This window comes from Loxodonta africana, chromosome 22 (genome assembly GCF_030014295.1).
Source record: "Loxodonta africana isolate mLoxAfr1 chromosome 22, mLoxAfr1.hap2, whole genome shotgun sequence".
In the NCBI taxonomy this organism is placed as follows: domain Eukaryota; kingdom Metazoa; phylum Chordata; class Mammalia; order Proboscidea; family Elephantidae; genus Loxodonta; species Loxodonta africana.
Window position 1 is genome coordinate 26,170,283 of NC_087363.1, and position 23,244 is coordinate 26,193,526.

A 23,244-nucleotide genomic window follows, 5' to 3' on the forward strand; every position below is an offset into this window, starting at 1 on the left:
TGATTTAAACCTCACCTCACGCACAACCTCATCGCCTTCTTCTGGCGGCCAGCCCTCGCCAAGTGGTGGAGAATGGAAGCCCTCACACCCACAGCTCTTCTCAGCTCCCTTTCTCTGCTTGTTAATTTTCAGAAATTCCTTAGATATGCTGAATATTGACACCTAGCTGGTTTTAGACAGAGCAGAGCAAATATCCTATTTTAATCCATCATCTATCATCAATGAGATTTGGTGTCCTTCAGCGAAGAGATAGCCTTAACTTTCATGGAATTAAACTTAATGCATTTCCCCTCTTATTTTTTTAAAAAAAATGCCTCATCCCAAGTCATAAAGACGTGGCCCTCCATGTCTTTAATTAGCTTTATCTTTTTACTTTTCACATTTTAGAGTTTTAATTCCCCTGGACTTTGTTATGGTAGGATCCAACTTCATTTTTCTCCATCTGGTGAGCCTGTTTTCCCACCATCTGCTGGCAGAGTGCCCCTTTCCCACAGATCTGACACTTTCTATCATGTGTGCCAAGTACCCCCCTGGGCAGGCGTCAGGTTCTGGGCTCTTTATTGCCCTACTTTTTTCTTGATTTGTCATTGAGTTGATTCTAATTCACGGTAACCACAAGCGTATCAGAGTAGAACGGTGCTCCATGGGGTTTTCAATGGCTGATTTTTCAGAATTAGATCACCAGGCCTTTCTTCCAAGGTACTTCTAGGTGGACTTGAACCTCTAACCTTTCAGTTAGCGGCTAAGCACATTAACTGTCTGCACCACCCAGGGGCTCCCCCTATTGCCCCAGTGGTCTATTTTTCTGTTTCTGTGTCAGTACCATACCATTTCTATAACTAGATCTTTGACATATATCTAATGACCTGATAGGTCAAAACAGCCCCTGGCCTGACTCTCCAATTCTTCACTCTTCATGGCCGAGTCATATTCCATTGTGTGCATATACCACATTTTGTTTATCCCTTCATGTGTTAAGGGATCTTTAGGTTGTTTCCACCTTTTGGCTATTGTGAAAAGTACTGCAATGAACATGTGATTGCCTTTTGATATATGTTCTTGTAAACGTTGTTCTCATACATGCATATATTTTTGCACAAAAAGTGGGAGGTAGGGGGATGGTTGGCATTTCAGATAGTCACTCTGCAAGCAGGATTGTAGGATAGAAGAGGGCCAATAGCAACACTTTGGAGGCCCACCAGGATTTAGAGGGAGGGTAGAGAAGGGCACCAGTGAGTTATGGTCAGAAAGTTAGTAGGAGAATGAAGAGAGAGGCCAGCGGGATCCCCAGCTTGGGACCCAGAGAAGAGCTTACTGGCCACACAGCAGATTCATAGCCACGTTGAGGGGCAGCAGAGGCCTAATACAGTGCACGCTGAGATGTGGCCTGAGAGGGTGCCAGAACATCCAGGGCCTGCAGGGAGGCCCTCCTGCTGCCTTTCTTATGCCTCCCTTCCTCCCCTCTGCAGGGCAGTTCTGGCAACCCCCTCGTTTGCCGGGTGAATAGGACATGGATCCAGATGGGACTGGTGAGTTGGGGCTTCAGCTGTGCCCAGTCCCGGTTTCCGAGCATCTACACCAGCACCTCCTACTTCAACCTATGGATCAAGAATCAGGTCTCCGATGTGAAGTTCATCAGTCGGGCCAGCCCTGCCTTCCTGAGCCCGGTCTTCCTCACTGGCTACATTCTGCTGGTCTCTTTGGGTTCCCTGTGGCTCCTGTGAGCAGTGGTTTCCGAGCGGTTATGCCTGAAGGCCGAGTCTCCCTCCTCTCTGTTCTGCCCTGAGGAGAAGTGGAGACCAGAGAGGCACAGAACATCAGGGCAAGGTGTCCTTGGGGGAGGGTCTCAGAGCCACTGTTTTCTCTGTTGCTCAATGAAGATGCTCTTGAACCCTGGACCACTGAAGTCATCTTTCTTCTTGACTTTGGCCGAACCCCTGGAATCTTTCATATACAGCTCCCTCCCACCCCTCACCAAACAGCCCTGGCTGTTCTCTCAAGTTGAGCTTTCCCAGATAGGGGCACCTGGATTATAATCCTGTCTGTCTGGCACTTATCGTGTGACCTTGGGAGATTGTCCTCTTCTTGGGTGGCAATTCCTCTTCTGTAAAAAGGAAGTTGGACTCTGTGATTCCCAGTGTTTGCTTAGTCACCTCAGCATATCAGCACTCCCTAAGATCCCTATGACCCTTGCATGGGTTTCGGACACACACTTTCCCTAAGACCCTCCTTTGAGGGTTGGCCTTGTCCCAAGAAACTCACGATGACCAGATTGTAGACCTTCACTATGGACTGTGCTCCGGAGCCCCTGGGCCTCTCCCAACTCCTCATATCTCCCTGTAAGGTCTGCAGAATCTGAAGTCTTCCTCCCTCCCTTCCCCCACCAATATCCTGGCAGGGGTGGGGGACTTGGGGGGGGCAGGGCCTGCTTGGATGAATTGGTGTGGCGACTGCACCCTGAGCCCCTGAGCTGCCTTGGTGACCATCGGGTCAGAGGCCGGAGAGGATGGACTAGCTCAAGCTAGCCGGACTGAGAGGAGAAAAGCCCTGCCTCCTGTGTGCATGTGCCGCGGGGGCTCTTTACACCTGGTGGCCTCAGGTTCTGAGCTGCCAGTCTTCCTTGCCCCTCGGGTGCCAGAAGGGCAATGGGTGTAATTCACTGCTTTCTCAGAGATTGGAGCACTGTATGGCCAGCCCGAGTGTCTTTCCCAAGACCACCAAAAACCAAACCCAAACCAAAAAACAAACCAAACCTGTTGCCGTCAAGTCGATTTTGACTCATAGCGACCCTATAGGACAGAGTAGAACTGCCTCATAGGGTTTCTAAGGAGCGGCTGGTGGATTCGAACTGCCGATCTTTTGGTCAGCTGAGCTTTAACCAGGGCTGCAAAACCAAACCAGTTACTGTCAATCCCATATGTTGCAGAATAGTAGTCTGCTCCATAGGGCTTTTAAGGTAGTGACCTTTGAGAACAGATTGCCAGGCCTTCCGAAGTGCCTTTGGATAGGTTCAAACCACCAATCTTTTGATTAATAGTTGAGCCCTTAACCTTTTGCACCGCTCAGGGACTCCTCCCAAGACCATAACCCATTGCCATCGAGTCCATCCCAACTCATATTGACCCTATAGGACAGAGTAGAACTGCCCCATAGGGTTTCTGAGGAGTGGCTAGTGGATTCGAACTGTCAACTTTTGGTTAACCACTGTGCCCCAGGGCTCCTTTCCTCCCAAGACCAGGCCGTTGAAAAAGTTAGTGTCCTGGGTTGATTTAACCTTCACCTTATCTTTTATTAGACTGGGATTTTCCAACAGCTCCAAACCAAAACTTCTTTCAGGAATTCCCCATGCTACTTTCAAAATGTATTATCCAACTGTGTCACTGAACCATTGGAATATTCTCAAAATTCCAGCCTGCACCCTTTCTCTGTGGATGGAAACCTCACCTTGTGCCATCTTTCCTAAGCAGATGGATCTGTGGGGGAGGGGGTGGGGATGAGGAGTTGCTTAAAATCATGCAATTTTTAAAAAATCATTATTAAAAACGTTTTAATCTGCTTACTTTCAGTGCCCCGGTCAAAGCCCCACTGTAGCTAGCTGGCTGGACGGAAGGTGGGGCCACCTCTAGATCCCGAACACCAGCCCAGAGGTTTAGCTTTCATCTCACCACAGGAGGGGTGACAGCATGAACCCAGCCAGGGCAATGGGCTGCCGGGGGGTAGGTACAGGAACTGGCCAAGGTGAGGTTTAGGGACTCCAGTAAACTGCTTGGTTAAGAGAAGGGCCAAGGAAGGCAGAGCTGCGACCAGGAACAAGGTAGCCAGCAAGGTGCCGTCAAGGCCAGACAGACGTCAGTCTGGGAGGCTTAAGGGAGGCCAGTCACTAGCGGCATCCTCACCTGCGAGACTCCAGGAGTGCTACCAGGGGCAGCCACTGGGGGGCGCCCTCGCAGACTGGACACAAGAAGCTCAGCCGCTGGCAATCACTTGGGGGCGCCGTCCGGGGCCAGGCACCAGAGGCGCAGTCTCGAGGGAGCACCGCAGCGCAGCCACTATTATCCCCGGATGGAGACCTGGTTAAGGACGTGGGCGCGCGGGCAGGGTTCCCAGAGCCTCCGGCCATCTGCCCGCTTCCATGTTCGTGCTGTTTTCCTGCTGCTTCTGCTGCTGCGGCTCGCGGGTGAGCCCTGCCTCCTGCCCTCTTTCCCTCAGGAGCTCAGCTTGCCCACCTCTGACTCTCTCTGTGTCCTTCCGCAGGTTGTTCGGCCGTAGGTGAAGCCTGGGGGGCTCTGTCCACGACAGCTCTGGCCGACCAAGACCTCGACGCCCCCCGGCCTCGTCTTCCCCAGCAGGACCAGTCCATCCCGGCCTCAACCAGCCAGCCATCCCCTCATAGTAACCACACGTCAGACTTACTCCCCTGTGAGTACTGTGGGCTGGGGTGGGCGGGGGGCCCGCAGGAATCTTAAGAACCTTTGATCCCTGGGGCAGAAGGGACAGGGGAGGAAGCTGCGGGGATGGAGTGGAGACAGAAGAGACTTTCCTTCTCCAAGTGTTTATTGAGCACCTATTGTGAGCCAGGAATACCTGGTGGTGTAGTGGTTAAGAGCTTCGGCCAAACGGTAGGCAGTTCGAATCCACCAGGTGCTCCTTGGAAACTATGAGGCAGTTCTACTCTTCCCTGTAGTGTCGTTATGAGTCCGAATCGACTTGACCGGCAATGGGGATTGTGGGCCACACCCTGTTACTGCCTGGATGGCTGGACCTGGGGTCCTCTCATCCTGGTGAGGTAGGAAGCAAGGGAAATCCTAGGTCAAGGTAATGTGGAAGGAGCCCACCGGCAGCGCGTTCCCGCCTCCTGAGCAGGTTCTGCCTTTGCAGAGGGGCGGAGCCCTGCGCCCGCCCAGGCCCTGCCCCAGGCGCTAACCCTGCTCTGTGCCCGGACCTCGTGGGTCTACAGGATCTCTTTCAGAATCGGTGCTGTGAGCCTTCCCGTGAGAGTCTCCCAGGCACACCTGCAGTGGCTTTCAAACATGTTGACCTGAGACCCACGGGAAGAAATACACCGTTTCCTGGGACACAATTGGTTGTTGTCGTTAAGTTGCCTTCCAGGCGATTCTGACTCATGGCCACCCTAGTGTGCAGAGTAGAACTCCTCTGTAGGGATTTCAAGGCTGTGACCTTTCAGAAGCAGATCTCCAGGCCTGTCTTCCCAGGCACCTCTGGGCAGGTTAGAACCACTGACCTTTTTCTAGTAGTTGAGTGCACACTGACACAGACTGTCTCACAAACAGGACTTAGGCTCTGTGCTGTGCATGCTGATATTCCCTCGTCTGTGGTATCTTTCAGAAACCTTGGTTGTGTAGTGGTTAAGTGCTGGGACTAGTAACCAAGAGGTTGGCTGTTTGAATCTGCCAGGCGCTCCTTGGAAACTCTATGAGGCAGTTCTACTCTGTCCTATAGGGTTGCTGTGAGTCAGAATCGACTCCATGGCAGTGGGTTTGGTTTCTCTTTTTTGGTATGGTATCTTTCACAAAAGCTGGTCATATTCCCCTTAAGCTGATTGCACAACCTGCTAATCTTTTTGGAAAACACCTCAGAGTGGGACAGCTAGGATGTTGGGTGTGAGCATCTTCAATTCTGAAACTGTTTTCCAAAGTGGCTGCACCAGCCGACATTCCCGCTAGCAGTGGGAGAGCGTTCTGGGGCGACAATCCTCACCAACGCGTGGTATCACAGATATTTAGTTTTTGCCAGTCATGTGGTGTGGAGCAGAACCTCAGTGTGATTTCAGTCTGCACTTTCCTGGGGACTAATGGGGCTGAGCAGCTTCTGTGTTCCTTTGCCACTGGGGTTTCCTCCTTGCCTGCCCATTTTTCTGTGGAGTTATTGACCTGGGCTTCCTAGAGAAGGGAAAGGGGCCTGCTTTGGTGGAAGTGTGGGGCACCTGACCACTGAGAAAGGAGAGGGAGGTGAGGGTGGAATCATACGGAAATGTGGGTGAGTTTGTGAAGGGTCTGGTGGGAGCTGAGGGGGGTGATTGGCTGGGATGGAAGGGCCGGTGGTGCATTGGGCTGGTCAGTTGGGGATGTTCTGGGGCTGGTGTTGGGGACAGGAAGAAGGATACCTGGGCAGTGCTGGGAGCCTGTTGAGGCTGGACACTGTAGTCTGCACATGGGCAGCATCACTGCCTGTGGAAGAGGGAAAAAGGAGGATGACTGGATGGGTGTGGCTGGAAAGGTGGGCGGTCAGGGCTAAGGGGAGGGGAAGGGATACGGGGTGCGATGGGATGTGGCTGGAAAGGCCCATTCCTCACCAAACTCTTGCTTCTTCCTCAGCTTGTGGCTTCTCCTTCGAGCAGGACCCTACCCTCAGGGACCCAATGGCCATGGCTCGGCGATGGCCATGGATGGTCAGTGTGCGGGCCAATGGCACTCACATCTGCGCGGGCACCCTCATTGCCTCCCAGTGGGTGCTGGTCGTGGCCCACTGCCTGATGAAGTGAGTCTGGGCCCAGGTGGGTGGTGGGGAGGCAGACAGAAAGGTGTGACATCCCATCCAGCTGGCGCATCAGCAGCAGCTGTGCTGTCTGTGGAGCAGAACAATCCAGCCCAGCCTCACCCAGCTTCTGCCCCTCAGCTGTGCGCCCTCATTCCACACATAGGAAATGGAGGCTTGGAAGCCGTTTGTCCAGGGCTCCTTCCTCCTTTCCACGGCCTTTGCTCTCGCTTACTCATTTATTCATTCAACCCTCCTTCCTTCATTCTTTGGCACTTCTTTGATCCAGGCCCTGAACTGGGCACCAGGAGCAGAGAGGAGCCAAATTATTCCTCTCAGGCGGGTAGAGGAGTCAGCCAAGAAGACTGAAGCTCACAGGGCAGCCTGGTTGGTGTGGGTACAAAGGAGTGGATGTGTCAATGCTCTGTACCAGGGAAGTGGCTTGGGGGCAGCATAGGTGCTGGCCTTGAGGGCTGACCAGTGGAGAAGTGTGTTCCAGGCCTAAGGACTCAGAGGGGCATGTCAGGAGAGGAGGCTGGATAGCAGAGCTAAGGCTAATACCATGGGCATCTATCACCTGCCAGGGGCAGCATGGGGGGCTGGAAAGAGTCCAGAGTTTAGAACAAGAGAAAACTTGATCTACATCCCAGCACCACTTCCTGTTTTGCCTTGAGCAGGTCACTGGGTTTCTCTGAGCCTTGGTTTTCTCCTCCATAACATAATGGGCTTTTGTGAGGTCTGGACCACACAGTGTGTGTGTGTGTGGAGGGCCCTATTCACAGCTGTTGTGAGGAGGAGGCTCAGGTAGGAGGTGGCCTGCTGGGATTTTCTCAGAGGGCAACGGTGGGGTAGAGGGCAGGGACTGGAGGCTGGGGCAGGGTGCCTGGAGCTGATTGCAGGCTACCCTTGTGGTTCTTCTGGCCGTTGTTGTTGTTGTTGTTAGGTGCTGTTGAGTTGATTCTGACTCATAGCAATCCTATGTACAACAGAACGAAACACTGCCCAGCCCTGTGCCATCCTCACAATCCTTGCTATGTTTGAGCCCATTGTTGCAGTCACTGTGTCAATCCATCTCATTGAGGGCCTTCTTCATTTTCACTGACCCTCTACCTTGCAAAGCATAATGTCTGTCTTAGTTATCTAGGGCTACTACAACAGAAATACCACAAATGGATGGCTTTAAGGAAGAGAAACTTGTTCTTCCACAGTCTACTAGGCTACAAGTCCAAATTCAGGGCATCAACTCCAGGAGAAGGCTTTCTCCCTCTGTTGGCTCTGGAGGAAGATCCTTGTCATCAATCTTCCCCTGGTCTAGGAGCTTCTCCACACAGGAACCCCAGGTCCAGAGGATGAGCCCTGTTCCTGGCACTGCTGTCTTGGTGATATGAGGTCCCTGTCTCTCTGCTCACTTCTCTCTTTTTTCCCTTGTAAGATAAAAGGTGATGTAGGCCACACCCCAGGGAAACTCCTTTTACATTGGATCAGGGATGTGACCTGAGTAAGGGTGTTACATCACACCCTAATCCTCTTTAACATAACCTAATGTTGCCTTATTAACCACAGGCAGAGATTAGAATTTACCACACATAGGAAAATTAGATCAATCACAAAATAGCGGACAACCACACAATACTGGGAATCATGGCCTAACCAAGTTGACACATATTTTGGGGGGACATAATTTAATCCATTACATTCCATCCTTTGGACCCCCAAAATTCATGTACTTCCCACATGGAAAACATTCACCCCATCATGTCATAGCAAAGTTTTTTTTTTTTAATAATTTTTATTGTGCTTTAAGTGAAAGTTTACAAATCAAGTCAGTCTCTCACACAAAAACCCATATACACCTTGCTACGCACTCCCAATTACTCTCCCCCTAATGATACGGCCCACTCTTTCCCTCCACTCTCTCTTTTCGTGCCCATTTCACCAGCTTCTAACCCCCTCCACCCTCTCATCTCCCCTCCAGGCAGGAGATGCCAACATAGTCTCAAGTGTCCACCTGATCCAAGAAGCTCACTCCTCACCAGCATCCCTCTCCAACACATTGTCCAGTCCAATCCATGTCTGAAGAGCTGGTTTCGGGAATGGTTCCTGTCCTGGGGCAACAGAAGGTCTGGGGGCCATGACCACCGGGGTCCTTCTAGTCTCAGTCAGACCATTAAGTCTGGTCATATGAGAATTTGAGGTCTGCATCCCACCGCTGTCCTGTTCCCTCAGGGGTTCTCTGTTGTGTTCCCTGTCAGGGCAGTCATCAGTTGTAGCCGGGCACCATATAGTTCTACTGGTCTCAGGATGATGTAGTTGCTGGTTCATGTGGCCCTTTCTGTCTCTTGGGCTCGTAATTGCCTTGTGTCCTTGGTGTTCTTCATTCTCCTTTGATCCAGGTGGGTTAAGACCAACTGATGCATCTTAGATGGCTGCTGGCTAGCATTTAAGACCCCAGATGCCACTCTTCAAAGTAGGATGCAGAATGTTTTCTTAATAGATTTTATCATGCCAACTGACTTAGATGTCCCCTGAAACCATGGTCCCCAGACCCCTACCCCTGCTACGCTGGCCTTCGAAATGTTCGGTTTATTCAGGAAACTTCTTTGCTTTTGCTTTAGACCAATTGTGCTGACCTCCCCTGTATTGTGTGCTGTCTTTCCCTTCACCTAAAGTAGTTCTTATCTACTATGTAATTAGCGAATGCCCCTCTCCCACCCTCCCTCCCCCCTCTCATAACCACAAAAGAATGTTTTCTTCTCAGTTTAAACTATTTCTCAAGTTCTTATAATAGTGGTCTTATACAATATTTGTCCTTTTGCAACTGACTTATTTCACTCAGCATAATGACTTCCAGGTTCTTCCCATGTTGTGAAATGTTTCACAGATTCCTCACTGTTCTTTATCGATTCGTAGCATTCCATTGTGTGCATATACCATAATTTATTTACCCATTCATCCGTTGATGGGCACCTTGGTTGCTTCCATGTTTTTGCTATTGTAAACAGTGCTGCAATAAACATGGGTGTGCATATATCTGTTCATGTAAAGGCTCTTCCCAGTCTGTAGGTAGTCTTTTTACTCTATTGGTGAAGTCTATGGATGAGCATAGGTGTTTGATTTTTAGGAGCTCCCAGTTATCTAGTTTTTCTTCCACATTCTTTATAATGTTTTGTATACTGTTTATGCCATGTATTAGGGCTCCTAACATTGTCCCTATTTTTTCTTCCATGATCTTTATCGTTTTAGATTTGATATTTAGGTCTTTGATCCATTTTGAGTTAGTTTTTGTGCATGGAGTGAGTTATGGGTCTTGTTTCATTTTTTTGCAGATGGATATCCAGTTATGCCAGCACCATTTGTTAAAAAGACTGTCTTTTCCCCATTTAACTGTTTTGGGGCCTTTGTCAAATATCAACTGCTCGTATGTGGATGGATTTATGTCTGGATTCTCAATTCTGTTCCATTGGTCCATGTATCTGTTGTTGTACCAGTACCAGGCTGTTTTGACTACTGTGGAGGTATAATAGGTTCTAAAATCAGGTAAAGTAAGGCCTCCCACTTCATTCTTCTTTTTCAGTAACACCTTATTTATCCGGGGCCTCTTTCCCTTCCATATGAAATTGGTGATTTGTTTCTCCATCTCATTAAAGAATGTCCTTGGGATTTTGATCAGAATTGCATTAAATGTATAGATCGCTTTTGGTAGAATAGATGTTTTTATAATGTTAAGTCTTCCTATCCATGAGCAAGGTATGTTCTTCCACTTATGTAAGTCTCTTTTGGTTTCTTGCAGAAGTGTACTGTAGTTTTCTTTGTATAAGTCTTTTACATCTCTGGTAGGATTTATCCCTAAGTATTTGATCTTCTTGGGGGCTACTGTAAATGGCATTGATTTGGTGATTTCCTCTTCAATGTTCTTTTTGTTGGTGTAGAGGAATCCAACTGGCTTTTGTGTGTTTATCTTGTATCCTGATACTCTGCTGAACTCTTCTATCAGTTTCACTAGTTTTCTGGAGGATTCCTTAGGGTTTTCTGTGTATAAGATCATGTCACCTGCAAACAGAGATACTTTTACTTCTTCCTTGCCAATCTGGATGCCCTTTATTTCTTTATCTAGCCTAATTGCTCTGGCTAGGATTTCCAGCACAGTGTTGATTAGAGTGGTGATAAGGGGCATCCTTGTCTGGTTCCCAATCTCATTGGGAATGTTTTCAGGCTCTCTCCATTTAGGGTAATGTTGGCTGTTGGCTTTGTATAAATGCCCTTTATTATGTTGAGAAATTTTCCTTCTATTCCTATTTTGCTGAGAGTTTTTATCATGAATGAGTGTTGAACTTTGTCAAATGCCTTTTCTGCATCAATTGATAAAATCATGTGATTCTTGTCTTTAGTTTTGTTTATATGATGGATTACGTTAATTGTTTTTCTAATGTTGAACAATCCCTGCATACCTGGTATGAATCCCACTTGGTCATGGTGAATTATTTTTTTGATATGTTGTTGAATTCTATTGGCTAGAATTTTGTTGAGGATTTTTGCATCTACATTCATGAGGGATATTTTCTTGTGGTGTCTTTACCTGCTTTTGGTATCAGGGATACGGTGGCCTCATAGAATGAGTTTGGTAGTATTCCGTCCTTTTCTATGCTCTGAAATACCTTTAGTAGTAGTGGTATTAACTCTTCTCTGAAAGTTTGGTAGAACTCTGCAGTGAAGCCGTCTGGACCAGGTTTTTTTTTTTTTTTTTATTGGGAGTTTTTTTATTACCTTTTCAATCTCTTCTTTTTTTATGGGTCTATTTAGTTGTTCTACCTCTGTTTGTGTTAGTTTAGGTAGGTAGTATGTTTCTAGGAATTCATCCATTTCTTCTAGGTTTTCAAATTTGTTTGAGTATAGTTTTTCATAGTAATCTGATATGATTCTCTTAATTTCAGTTTGGTCTGTTGTAATATTGCCCCTCTCATTTCTTATTGGGGTTATTTGCTTCCTCTCCTGTTTTTCTTTTGTGAGTTTGGCCAGTGGTTTATCAATTTTGTTGATTTTTTCAAAAAATCAGCCTTTGGTCTTGTTAATTCTTTCAGTTGTTTTTCTGTTTTCTATTTCATTTAGTTCAGCTCTAATTTTTTCATTATTTGTTTTCTTCTGGTGCATTTGGGTTTCTTTTGTTGCTCTCTTTCTAATTGTTCAAGTTGTGGGGATAATTCGTTGATTTTGCCCTTTCTTCTTTTTGTATGTGTGCATTTATTGATATAAATTGGCTTCTGAGCACCACTTTTGCTGTATCCCAAAGGTTCTGATAGGAAGTGTTTTCATTCTCATAGTCTTTATTCCATCCTTAATGTCTTCTATAATCCAGTGTTTTTTGAGCAGGGTATTGTTCAGTTTCCAAGTGTTTGATTTCTTTTCCCTGCTTTTCCTGTTATTGATTTCCACTTTTATGGCCTTACGGTCTGAGAAGATGCTTTGTAATATTTCAGTGTTTTCGATTCTGCTAAGGCTTGCTTTATGACCTAATATGTGGTCTATGCTAGAGAATGTTCCATGTACACTAGAAAAGAAAGTGTAGTTGGTTGCTGTTCGGTGGAGTGTTCTGTATATGCCTACGAGGTCAAGTTGGTTGATTGTGGCATTTAGATTTTCCGTGTCTTTATTGAGCTTCTTTATGGATGTCCTGTCCTTCACCGAAAGTGGTATGTTGAAGTCTCCTACTATTATTGTGGAGCTGTCTATCTCACTTTTCAATGCTGATAAGAGTTTGTTTTATGTATCTTGCAGCCCTGTCATTGGGTGCATAAATATTTAATATGGTTGCATCTTCTTGGTGTATTGTCCCTTTAATCATTATATAATGTCCTTCCTTACCCTTTCTGATGGATTTAACTTTAAAGTCTATTTTGTCAGAAATTAATATTGCCACTCCTGCTCTGTTTTGATTGTTGTTTGCTTGATATTTTTTTTTTCCATCCTTTGAGTTTTAGTTTGTTTGTGTCTCTAAGTCTAAGGTGTGTCTCTTGTAGGAAGCGTATAGATGGATCTTGTTTTTTAATCCATTCTGCCACTCTCTGTCTCTTTATTGGTGCATTTAGTCCATTTACATTCAGGGTAATTATGGATAGGTATGAATTTAGTGCTCTCATTTTGATATCTTTTTTTGTGTGTTGACAGTTTCTTTTTCCCATTTGATTTTATGTGCTGAGTGGATTTTCTTTGTATATTGTCCTTTCTTCATATTTATTGTTCTTGATTTTGTTTCTGCTTAGTCTGTATTTTTCCCTTGTATTTTATTTTGATGAGTAGGATAGTTTGTCTCCTTTGTGGTTACCTTATTATTTACCCCTATTTTTCTAAATTTAAAACTAACTTTTATTTCTTTGTATCGCCATATCTTCCTCTCCATATGGAAGGTGTATGATTACATTTCTTAGTCCCTCTTTATTATTTTAATGTTGTCTTCTTTTATATAATAACATTGCTGTTACCCTGTGTTGGGCTGTTTTTTTTTTTTTTTTTTAATCTTGCTTTGTTTTTTTGGATTTCCCTGTCTGGGTTGACTTCTGGTTGCTCTGTCCAGTGTTCTAGTCTTGGGTTGATACCTGATATTATTGATTTTCTAACCAAAGAAGTCCCTTTAGTATTTCTTCTAGTTTTGGTTTGGTTTTTACGAATTCTCTCAACTCGTGTTTGTCTGGAAATGTCTTAATTTCACCTTCATATTTAAGAGACAGTTTTGATGGATATATGATTCTTGGCAAGCAATTTTTTTCCTTTAATTTTTTAAATATGTCATCCCACTGCCTTCTTGCCTGCAGGGTTTCTGCCGAGTAGTCTGAGCTTATTCTTATTGTGTCTCCTTTGTAGGTTTTTTTTTTTCTTTTATCCCTCGCTGCTCTTATAATTCTCTCTTTATCTTTGGTTTTGGCAAGCTTGATTAAAATATGTCTTGGTGACTTTCTTTTAAGATCTACCTTATGTGGAGTTCGATGAGCATCTTTCATCTTTCACAATATCAGGGAAGTTTTCTGCCAACAAATCTTCAACAATTTTCTCTGTATTTTCTGTTATCTCTCCCTGTTCTGGTACTTCAATCACTCGTAGGTTATTTCTCTTGATAGAGTGCCATATGATTCTTAAGTTTTTTTCATTTTTTAAAATTCTTTTATCTGATTTTTCTTCAAATATATCAGTGCCAAATGATTTATTTTGGAGTTCAGAAATCCTAGCTTCTACTTACTTAATTCTGCTCCTTTGACTTTCTGTTATCTAATACTGTAATTTCATTGTTAATCTTCTGAATTTCTGATTGCTGTCTGTCTATGGATTTTTCCAGCTTATTAAACTTTTCATTATGTTCCTGAATAATCTTTCTGACTTCTTCAGTTGCTTTATCTGTGTGTTCCTTGGCTTGTTCTGCGTATTGCCTCATTTCCTTCCTGATGTCTTGAGGGGTTCTGTATGTTAAACTTTTGTATTCTGCATCTGGTAATTCCAGGAATGCACTTTCATCTAGAAGATCCCTAGATTCTTTGTTTTGAGAGCCTGTTGAGGTGATCATGGTCTGTTTGTTTATGTGACTTGATATTGACTGTTGTCTCCAAGCCATCTATAAGTTACTGTATTAGTTTATGCTTGCTTACTGTGTCGTAGCTGCTTGCTTTGTTTTGTTTTGGTATACCCCTATGGGTTGCTTGAGTGAGCTAGCTTGATTATTTTCACCTTTGGAGCTCTGGTGTCCTGTCCCCAGCTGGCTAGAGCTGCTATCAGGTATATCAGTCTAGGAGTCCATTCAGTTTTCTTGTATGAATTCAGCTCAGGTTTCCAGGTACCTGATATCAAGTGTGTGGTACAGGCTCTGTCCTACAGTCTTAGAGGGGCAGGGGTGATTGGTGTATATACCAGTATCTGATTGCAGCAGGGGGTCATGCTCTGAACAAGGGAGGGGGCTGAGAACCAACCCCGAAGTGTCTCTGAGGAAAATGCATTCCTGTTCCCTAGAGTGTGCTGGTGGGTGGGTTCTGCAGAGGGACCATGGGCACCCAAAGTTTTTGGTTGTAAGGACCGGGAGGTACCAGTTATCTTTGGACCCTTGTCGCAGGTGGCTGGGCGACCTGAATGGAGCTACCAGTCCTTAGGTCCCTGAAGTGGGTAGGTGAGGACCTTGTTTAATAGGCAAAGCAATGTCAAACGTCAAACACCCACCTCTCCACCGCACAGCTGAAATGGTTGGAGTTTGTCAACAAAGGCCTATTCCCCTGAAATAGGGCCATACAGGTCCATGCAGAAGGGAAAGGTGCTCAAGGTCCACGGATGGTTTATGCCTGGACAGGAGCCGCTTTGTCCTGAGCTCCCCCAGTTAATGGAGCTAGCAAGTTATCTTTTCCCCCCAGTTGCAATTTTTTTCCTTCCCCAAGGCCAAGAGGATGGCTCTAGGTGCTCACCAGGGTCTATCTCAGGCCCAGGGATTCAGCAGCTGAAGCCAGCTTGGCTGTGGCGGCGGGGGCGGGGTGCGGTAAAATGTACACAAGTACTTAGCTTTTACAGAGAGCACGCCGTTCTCCTCAGGCTCTGGAGGTGTGAGTGGGCTGTGTGGCTGGCTGCTTCTCCCTGAGGAAACTGTGGCCGAGCACTAGTACCAGCCCGCTGCCACCGTCACCACCGCTCCAGGAATGGTACCTGAGGGCTCCCTGCGATTCAGGTCCAGTAACTCCTCTCCACTTCTGAATAGCCTCTTCCTCTCCCTGTCCCTCAGGTCGTTGTCTAAGCCTACCTTTGATGCTCAGGGGTCCCGGCTTGTCACAAATATACTCGTTTCACTTGTTTTTTCGGGTCTTTGTTGTAAAGAGGGCTCGAGGGAATCGTCTGTCTATTCTGCCATCTTTGCTCCGCCTCCTATAGCAAAGTTTTAAATCAACTCCAAGTCCAAAATAAAAAAATTCTTCTTCGTCTGTGAAATCTAGAATACAGGTTACCTGCTTCCAAAGATACAATGGTGCAACAGGCAGGCACAAGCTAGGCATTTCTGTTACAAATGGGAGAAATTGGAGGGAAAGAAGGCATAATAGGCACCAAGCAAGTCAGCAGAACACATTACATTAGCCCTCAAGGCTTGCAAATAATCCTCTGCTCTCTGAGACCATTTACACAATGGCCCAGCCCGCCAAACACTAGGTATTGGCCACACTCTCCGAATTCTAAGTGGAAGCCCCTCGGCCTGGGCTTCAGCTCTGCCTTCCAGGCCCACTGGAAAAGCAACTCCACTCGCTTGGCTTCAGCTGCACCCTTCTCTTAGTCCATCTGAGTGGCAACTCCACCCTTAGAAACACCAGAAGCCATGGCACCACCCTTTGAGACCCCAGAAGTCATGGCCATACACTTTGAGATTGAGGCAGCTCAGCTTCCTGTGTTTCTTGTTTCTTCAGCTTCTGTTTCCTGGTTTCTTGGCCTCTTGGCCCTTTGGGCCTCACCACCTGCATCTGCCCTGCCGGGGCAAGTGTTCCAAAGCTCTGTAGCACCACCAATAAGTGCCTGGAGGCACCCCACTCTGCCAGTTAGCTTCAGCTGGAAGGCACTTTGTTCTCTTGCCGCATGGGTTGGCAAGCCTAGCTCCATCGATAGTGCTTGGAGGCACCCCACTCCACCAGGAAGCCTCCTGCCAAAAGCACTCAGCTCTCTTGCTTTGTGAATGGGCTCCAGGGCTGTCTCGCTCTGGTCTTCTAGTTCTGCTGCTGCCTGTTCTCTCCTGCTTCCAGTTCTCTGCCGATTCTGGTTCTCTCCTCACTCCTTTCTGAGTCCTCACCAGAATTGTCTGATGCCCATAATTCCACCAACAGCCTCTTCAAGGCAACTATTTCCAAGTTTTAGGCATCTGTTAGAGCAGTACACTAATCCTGGTACTGAATTCTGTCTTAGTCATTTAGGGCTTCTATAACAGAAATACCACAAGCGGATAGCTTTAACAAAGAGAAATTTATTCACCCACAGTCTGGGGAGGCTAGAAGTCCAAATTCAGAGCACTAGCTCTAAGGGAAGGCTTTCTGTCTTTGTGGGCTCTGGAGGAAGGTCCTTGTCATCAATCTTCCCTTGGCCTAGGAGCTTCTCTGCACAGGAACCTCAGGTCCAGAGGTGATGCTCTGCTCCCGGCACTGCTTTCTTGGTGGTATGAGGTTCCTATGTCTCTCTGCTTGCTTCTATCTTTTATATCTCAAAAGAGATTGGCTTAAATTGTAGATTAATTTTGTAGATTGAGTTTACATAACTGCTGCTAATCCCATCTCATTGACATCATAGAGATAGGCTTTACAACACATAGAGAAATCACATCAGATGACAAAATGGTAGATAATCATACAATGCTGGGAATCATGACCTAGTCAAGTTGACAGATATTTTGGGGGGACACAGTACAATCCATGACAATGTCCTTCTCCAGGGACTGGTCCCTCTTGATAATGTGTCCAAAGTACGTGAGATGAAGTCTTGCCATCCTTGCTTCCAAGGAGTGCTCTGGGTGTACTTCTTCCAAGACAGACTTGTTCATTCTTCTGGCAGTCCATGGTATATTCAATATTCTTTGCTAACACCATAATTCAAAGGCATCAATTCTTCTCAGTCTTCCTTATTTATTGTCCAGCTTTTGCATACATATGAGGAAATTGAAAATATCATGGCTTGGGTCAGGTGGACCTTAGTCCTCAAACTGATATCTTTGCTTTTTTTTAAAATTGTATTTTAGATGAAGGTTTACAGAACAAACTAGTTTCTCATTAAACAGTTAGTACACGTATTGTTTTATGACATTGGTTAAGAACCTAGCAACATGTCAGCACTCTCCCTTCTTGACCTTGGGCTCCCTTCATCAGCTTTCCTGTCTCCTCCTACCTTCTAGACCTTGCCTCTGGGCTGGTGTGCCCTTTTAGTCTTGTTTTGTTTCATGGGCCTGTCCAATCTTTGGCTGAAGGGTGAACTCAGGAGTGACTTCATTACTGAGTTCAAAGGGTGCCTGGGTGCCACACTCTCAGGGTTTCTCCAGTCTCTGTCAGGCCAGTATGGTCTTTTTTGTGAGTTAGAATTTTGTTCTGCATTTTTCTCCAGCTCAGTCTGGGACCCTCTATTGTGATCCCTGTCAGAGCAGTCAGTGATGGTAGCTGGGCACCATCTAGTTGTACTGGACTTAGAGGCTGTGGTAGATATGGTCCATTAGTCCTTTGGACTAATCTTTCCCTTGTATCTTTAGTTTTCTTCATTCATCCTTGCTCCCAAAGGGGTAAGACCAGTGGAGTATTTTTAATGGCCACTCACAGGCTTTTAAGACCCCAGATGCTACTCACTAAGCAGAATGTAGAACATTTTCTTTATAAACTATGTTATGCCAGTTGAGCTAGAAGTTTTCCCGAGACTGTGGTCCCACAGCCCTCAACCCAGCGATTTGCTCCCTCAGGGAGTTTGGATGTATGAGTGGGGCCCCATGACCTTGCTTTGTACAAGACGTCTTTGCTTTTTAATACTTTAAAGAGGTCTTTGCAGCTGATTTGGCTAATGCAATACATCTTTTGATTTCTTGACTGCTACATTCATGGGCCTCGATTTTGGATCCAAGTAAAATGAAATTCTTGTCAACTTCAATATTTTTCCCGTTTATCATGATGCTGCGTATTGGTCCAGTTGTGAGGAATTTTCTTTTCTTTATGCTGAGGTGCAGTCCATACTGAAGGCTGTGGTCTTTGATCTTCATCAGTAAGTGCTTCAAGTCCTCTTCACCTTCAGCAAGCAAGGTTTTGTCATTTGTATATTGCAGGTTGTTAATGAGTCTTCCACCAATCATGATGCCACATTCTTCTTCATATAGTCCAGCTTCTTGGATTATTTGCTCAGCATACAGATTGAATAAGTAGTGAAAGGCTATAATCCTGACACACACCCTTCCTGATTTTAAACCATGCAATATCCTCTTGTTCTGTGCAAACAACTGCCTCTTCGTCTATCTTTGTACAAGTTCCGCATGAGGGCAATGAAGTGTTCTGGAACTCCCATTCTTTGCATTATCCATAATTTGTTATGATCCACACAGTTGAATACCTCTGTATAGTCAATAAAACACAGGTAAACATCTTTCTGGTATTCTCTGCTTTCAGCCAAGATCCATCTGATACCAGCAATGATATCCCTCATTCCATATCCTCTTCTGAATCCGGCTTGAGTTTCTGGCAGTTCCCTGTTGATATACTGCTGCAATCATTTGTGAATGATCTTCAGCAAACTTTTACTTGTGTGTAATATTAATGATAGTTTGATAATTTCTGCATTCTGTTGGATCACCTTCCTTTGGAATGGGCACAAATATGGGTTTCTTCCAGTCAGTTGGACAGGTAGCTGTCTTCCAAATTTCTTGACATAGATGAGTGAGAACCTCCAGTGCTGCATCTACTTGTTGAAACATCTCGATTGGTATTCCGTCAATTCCCAGAGCCCTGTTTTTCGCCAATGCCTTCAGTGCATCTTGGAATTCTTCCTTCTGTACCATTGGTTTTTGATCATATGCTACCTTCTGAAATGGTTGAATGTCGGCCAGTTCTTTTTGGTACAGTGACTTTGTATATTCCTTCCATCTTCTTTTGATGCTTCTTGCATTGTTACATATTTTGCCCATGGAATTCTTTAGTATTGCAACTCAAGCCTTAAAGGTTTTCTTCAGTTAAGTTTGAGAAATGCTGAGCGTATTCCTCCCTCTCGGTTTTCTAACTCCAGGTCTTTGCATATGTCATTATAACACTTTACTTTGTCTTCTTGAGCTGCCCTTTGAAATCTTCTGTTCAGCTCTTTTACTTCATCAATTTTTCCTTTTGCTTTAGCTACTCTACGTTCAAGAGCAAGTTTCAGAATCTCTTCTGACATCCATTTTGGTCTTTTCTTTCTTTCCTGTCTTTTTAATGACCTTTTGCTTTTTTCATGTATGGTGTCTTTGATGTCATCCCACAACTTGTTTGGTCTCTGGTCATTAGTGTTCAACACATTAAATCTATTCTTGAGATGGTCTCCAAATTCAAGGTTGTATTTTTGTTTCATGGACTTGTAGGCGTAACGTTGCCTATTCTGTGCTGGTGGGGAGCCCAGTGATGGATGAGCCAGCGCAGCATGCCCACAATGTCCCAGTGGGCCAGGTCATCGTGAACCGCAGGTTCCGGTCCCGACGGTACTGGTCATGGGTGGGCCGGGCCCACAATATCGGCCTCCTCAGGCTCCAGTCGACACTCAAGTACAACAAGTATGTCTGGCCCATCTGCCTGCCTGGCTTGGACTTTGAGATGAAGGACCGTTCCATCTGCACTGTGACAGGCTGGGGACTCCCCAGGGCTAACGGTGAGTCAGAAGCCTCCCAGGCTGGATGGTGAGGGAGAGGATCTGCATGTAGGCTGGGCACTACCATGGACAAACATTCTAAGACCCCTTCTCCAAGGAGCCCACTGCCTCCTGGGTCTCCCTACTGGGCTATCATATTTGAAGCCTTCTTCTCCTTAAGGGCCTCAACATGGCTACTCAGGCCTCAAGGAATCCTGATTATCCCTGCCAAACCTCTCGTGTAAAGAGAACTTCCCTGAAGGCAGAGGGGCACAGAGTAATATCTTTCAGTCTAGACAAAACCCTGGGACCCCAGGGCACTCATAACCAAAAGCAGAACATCCAGAGTGAGGGCAGCAGGGTTCTGTGTAAAAACTCCCCAAAGGACACTACATGGCTGGCTAGGGGCAGTCTGCACCTGAGGTTGGGAATCCCTCAGGACCCACTCATGGCTCCCCCCTGCCCCAAGAGGTCCTCAATCCTTTGTCATCCCAATTTAGGAGCAAGATCCAAAGAGCAAGCGTGTTCTCTCAGGCCCATCCATCCAAGGGCCCATTTTCTGATGGGTCCCAGGGACATCCCACTCCCTTCAGGGAGATGCATTGCTTTCCCACAAGGGAGGTGCCCTTCCTTGTAGCCTCAAGAAGTCAATTTATTCAAAACAGCCCACAGGCTTGCAGCCCAGGTAGGAGGAGGTGGGGGTGACTTTTTGTTATCCCTGCTGCGGCCTGTCTAGACAATGGCTGGGAATGGTTTGAAGTCTCCAGTCCTCCAAGAGCTCAGGCCAGGAACAGAGACACACAGGTGGGGAGGGGAGTAGGCAGTGTCTGGGCTCCGTGGAGAGGACCAGGAAAACTCAGAGGAGGAAGTGGCCTTTAGGAAGAGCTTGAAGAAAAGGAGAGATTTGGATTTGAGAGAGGTTTGGCAGGCATTCGGGATAGAAAGGACGACAAAAGCAAAGATGTTAGGTAAAAATGGAGGGGATATTAAGAAGAAGCCCAGTGGGCTCAGGTGTTGGACTCTGCAGGAAGTGAGATTAGGGCCAGCAAGGCCAGACGGTGGGGCAGCCTGCTCTCAGGTCTCTGTGTGGAGGGGCACTTGAGAATGGGTGGTGGGCCATGCCTGGGGAGATCTCCATGGCTGCTGTGTAGCAAGTCAAAGAGGCTGAGGGAGTCGAAAAGAACGGAGGGAGGGTGGAGACAAGGCCAGTCGGTGGGCAGCAGCCAAGTGGCTAAGTCTGAACGAGGGCCCCTGTCCCACAGGCGTATGGCCCCAGTTCCGGTCCATTCAGGAGAAGGAAGTCACCATTCTGAACAACATGGAATGTGATCAATACTACCACCGGTTTTCCAAAATCCCCACCATGGTCCGGATCATCAACTCCCGTATGATTTGTGCAGAGGACACCAATAGGGATAATTTCTGCTATGTAAGCACCTCTCCCCCGTTCACTCACCTCCAAGGGCACCTGGCCAGAAGTTGGAGGAGGGATGCAGGGGAGGCAGGATTCGAGGGCTGTGAGGAGGGCAAGGAGAGGAAGAGTGGGGAGGGCATGAGTGGGGATGAGCAAGGGGGATGTGGGAAGATGGGGGATAAGAGAGATGGAGGGTGGGGATGGAGGGTGGGAGTAAGAGATAGCCAGGGAGGATGGGAGATGAAAGGTGGGTGTTAAAGAGATGGGGTTGGAGGCTTGGTATGAGAGAGATGGGGGATGAAGCAAGCACTGTGAGGAAGGTCTCCTGGGTCTGGGCCTCGAGGCTGCCCTCAGCTATGTTGATGCTGGAGGGCTTTGGAGAGGATCAGGTGTGAGAGCTACTTGCTTGTCCCTGAGCTGGGTCACATGTCCCTTAGGCCCTGACCCTGTTTCCTATCCCTTCACCCATAGGAGAAGACCGGTGAGCCCTTGGCCTGTGCTGTGGAGAGCACATGGTACCTGGTGGGAATGGTGAGCTGGGGCCCAGGCTGCAACAAGGGCGATGCCCCACCCATCTACCTTCAAATCTCTGCCTACCAACAGTGGATCTCTGACTGCCTCAAGGGGCAATCCCCAACCCTGGTAGCCCCATCCAGGGCCCTGTTCCTGGCACTCCCTCTGCCCCTTAGGCTCCTGGACACTCTCTGACACTCTGCATGCTGTCTCCGGGAGCGCTCTGTTTCACCCTGACCCCTCATAGCCCCGAAGGCAGGGCAGAGACTAGGTGCTCAATTAAATGCTTCTCTTCCCCATGCTTCCTTCTTCCTGGGCCTCAGAAGTCCCTTGCTCCTTAGGCCTGCTCTAGTGGGAGAAGGGTGAACCCAAGGCAGCTGGGATGGGGGAGTCTAGCCAGTTTATGCTGAAAAGTGCAGAACCCCCCAGGATCTTTCTCACTCCAAAGGTTTGGGTGGCTCCCTTGGACAGTGGAGGGAGTATGAAGGGGTGTCATGATGGAGGGCCCAGAATGTACTGCCCAGACTGAAGCTGGAGTGGCCAGGGCAGACTTTGAGGCTGGGATCAGGGTCACAGCTCTGTCTGGGCCTAGGAGGTGAGTGTGTTTTCTGTGATACCCTAGCGGGAGTCAGGCTCTTCTTGATTTTGTCCTGCCTCATGGCCAGTGGTGAGAGCACACCCTTGTCATTGCTCCCTTCCAGCCCTGCCCCTTGCCTGGACAGTGGGTCAGGTGACCACTGGGGTCAGCCACCATCCCCACCACCAGCAGCCATGCCTGCCCATAAAGGACTAGTGAATGCCCCAGGTCAGAGGTCGGGGAGCTGCCAGAGTGGATGAAGCCCTGGCTTGAACTTCCCCTAGGCTCCACCATTGCTTCTCTGTGTGACCTTCCAGGCTTCTGCTGCCTGGCCACACAGAAGGTTTGGCCCTTATGGGCGGAGTGACTTTGTTGCAGCCCTACATATGAGATGCACACAGGCTGGACCCTGATGGCAGAGGTCAATCAACTGTTCCCACCTGGTGGCAGTGTACTCTGTTTCTGGCAGGGCCTTCTGCAATCTCTCTGCCCCCTCCCTGCTCCCAAAACCCTGTGGTCCCCGTTCCGTCAGCCTGGATGCCTCTCCCTGTATAGTAATGGTCTAGATCCAGGCTTTAGTCCTCTGTGTTCCCAGCACCAGGCTCAGATCATCAAAACAAAACGAAATCAATCCGTTTCCATTGAGCCAGCTCCAACTCAGGGCAGCCCCATGTGCTACCGAGTAGAACTGCTCCATAGGGTGTTCTTGGTGGTAATCTTTATGCAAGCAGATTGCCAAGCCTGTCTTCTGTGGCACCGCTGGGTGAGTTTGAACCACCAACCTCTACAGTGGAGCAGAGGTGATTCGAGAGCAGCCTCATCAATCCAGCACCGGGTAGAGCACGCAGCTTTTTTCCCAGTCCTGATGCTGTGCCTCTGACATGGACCAGCTACCCCTCAACTTTATGGCCACCTG

At 47.3% G+C, this 23,244-nt stretch overlaps 1 protein-coding gene across 1 annotated transcript; it reads left to right on the plus strand.

Annotated features, from left to right (window-relative positions):
• Positions 1-5,207: 5,207 nt before the first annotated feature.
• On the plus strand, positions 5,208-22,041 carry PRSS50 (serine protease 50). The gene is made up of 4 exons (XM_023548093.2): positions 5,208-6,498; positions 19,562-19,845; positions 21,087-21,253; positions 21,710-22,041. The coding sequence occupies exons 1-4, from the start codon at positions 6,047-6,049 to the stop codon at positions 21,944-21,946; spliced, it is 1,140 nt and encodes a 379-aa protein (XP_023403861.1). The 5' UTR covers positions 5,208-6,046; the 3' UTR covers positions 21,947-22,041.
• Positions 22,042-23,244: the final 1,203 nt, after the last annotated feature.

Coding starts and splice junctions, on each gene's coding strand:
- PRSS50 (XM_023548093.2), top strand. CDS start 6,047: ATGGAAGGGCCGGTGGTGCATTGGGCTGGTCAGTTGGGGATGTTCTGG. Junction 6,499..19,561: donor GTGGCCCACTGCCTGATGAA/GTGAGTCTGGGC, acceptor ATGGACTTGTAG/GCGTAACGTTGCCTATTCTG. Junction 21,254..21,709: donor ATAGGGATAATTTCTGCTAT/GTAAGCACCTCT, acceptor CTTCACCCATAG/GAGAAGACCGGTGAGCCCTT.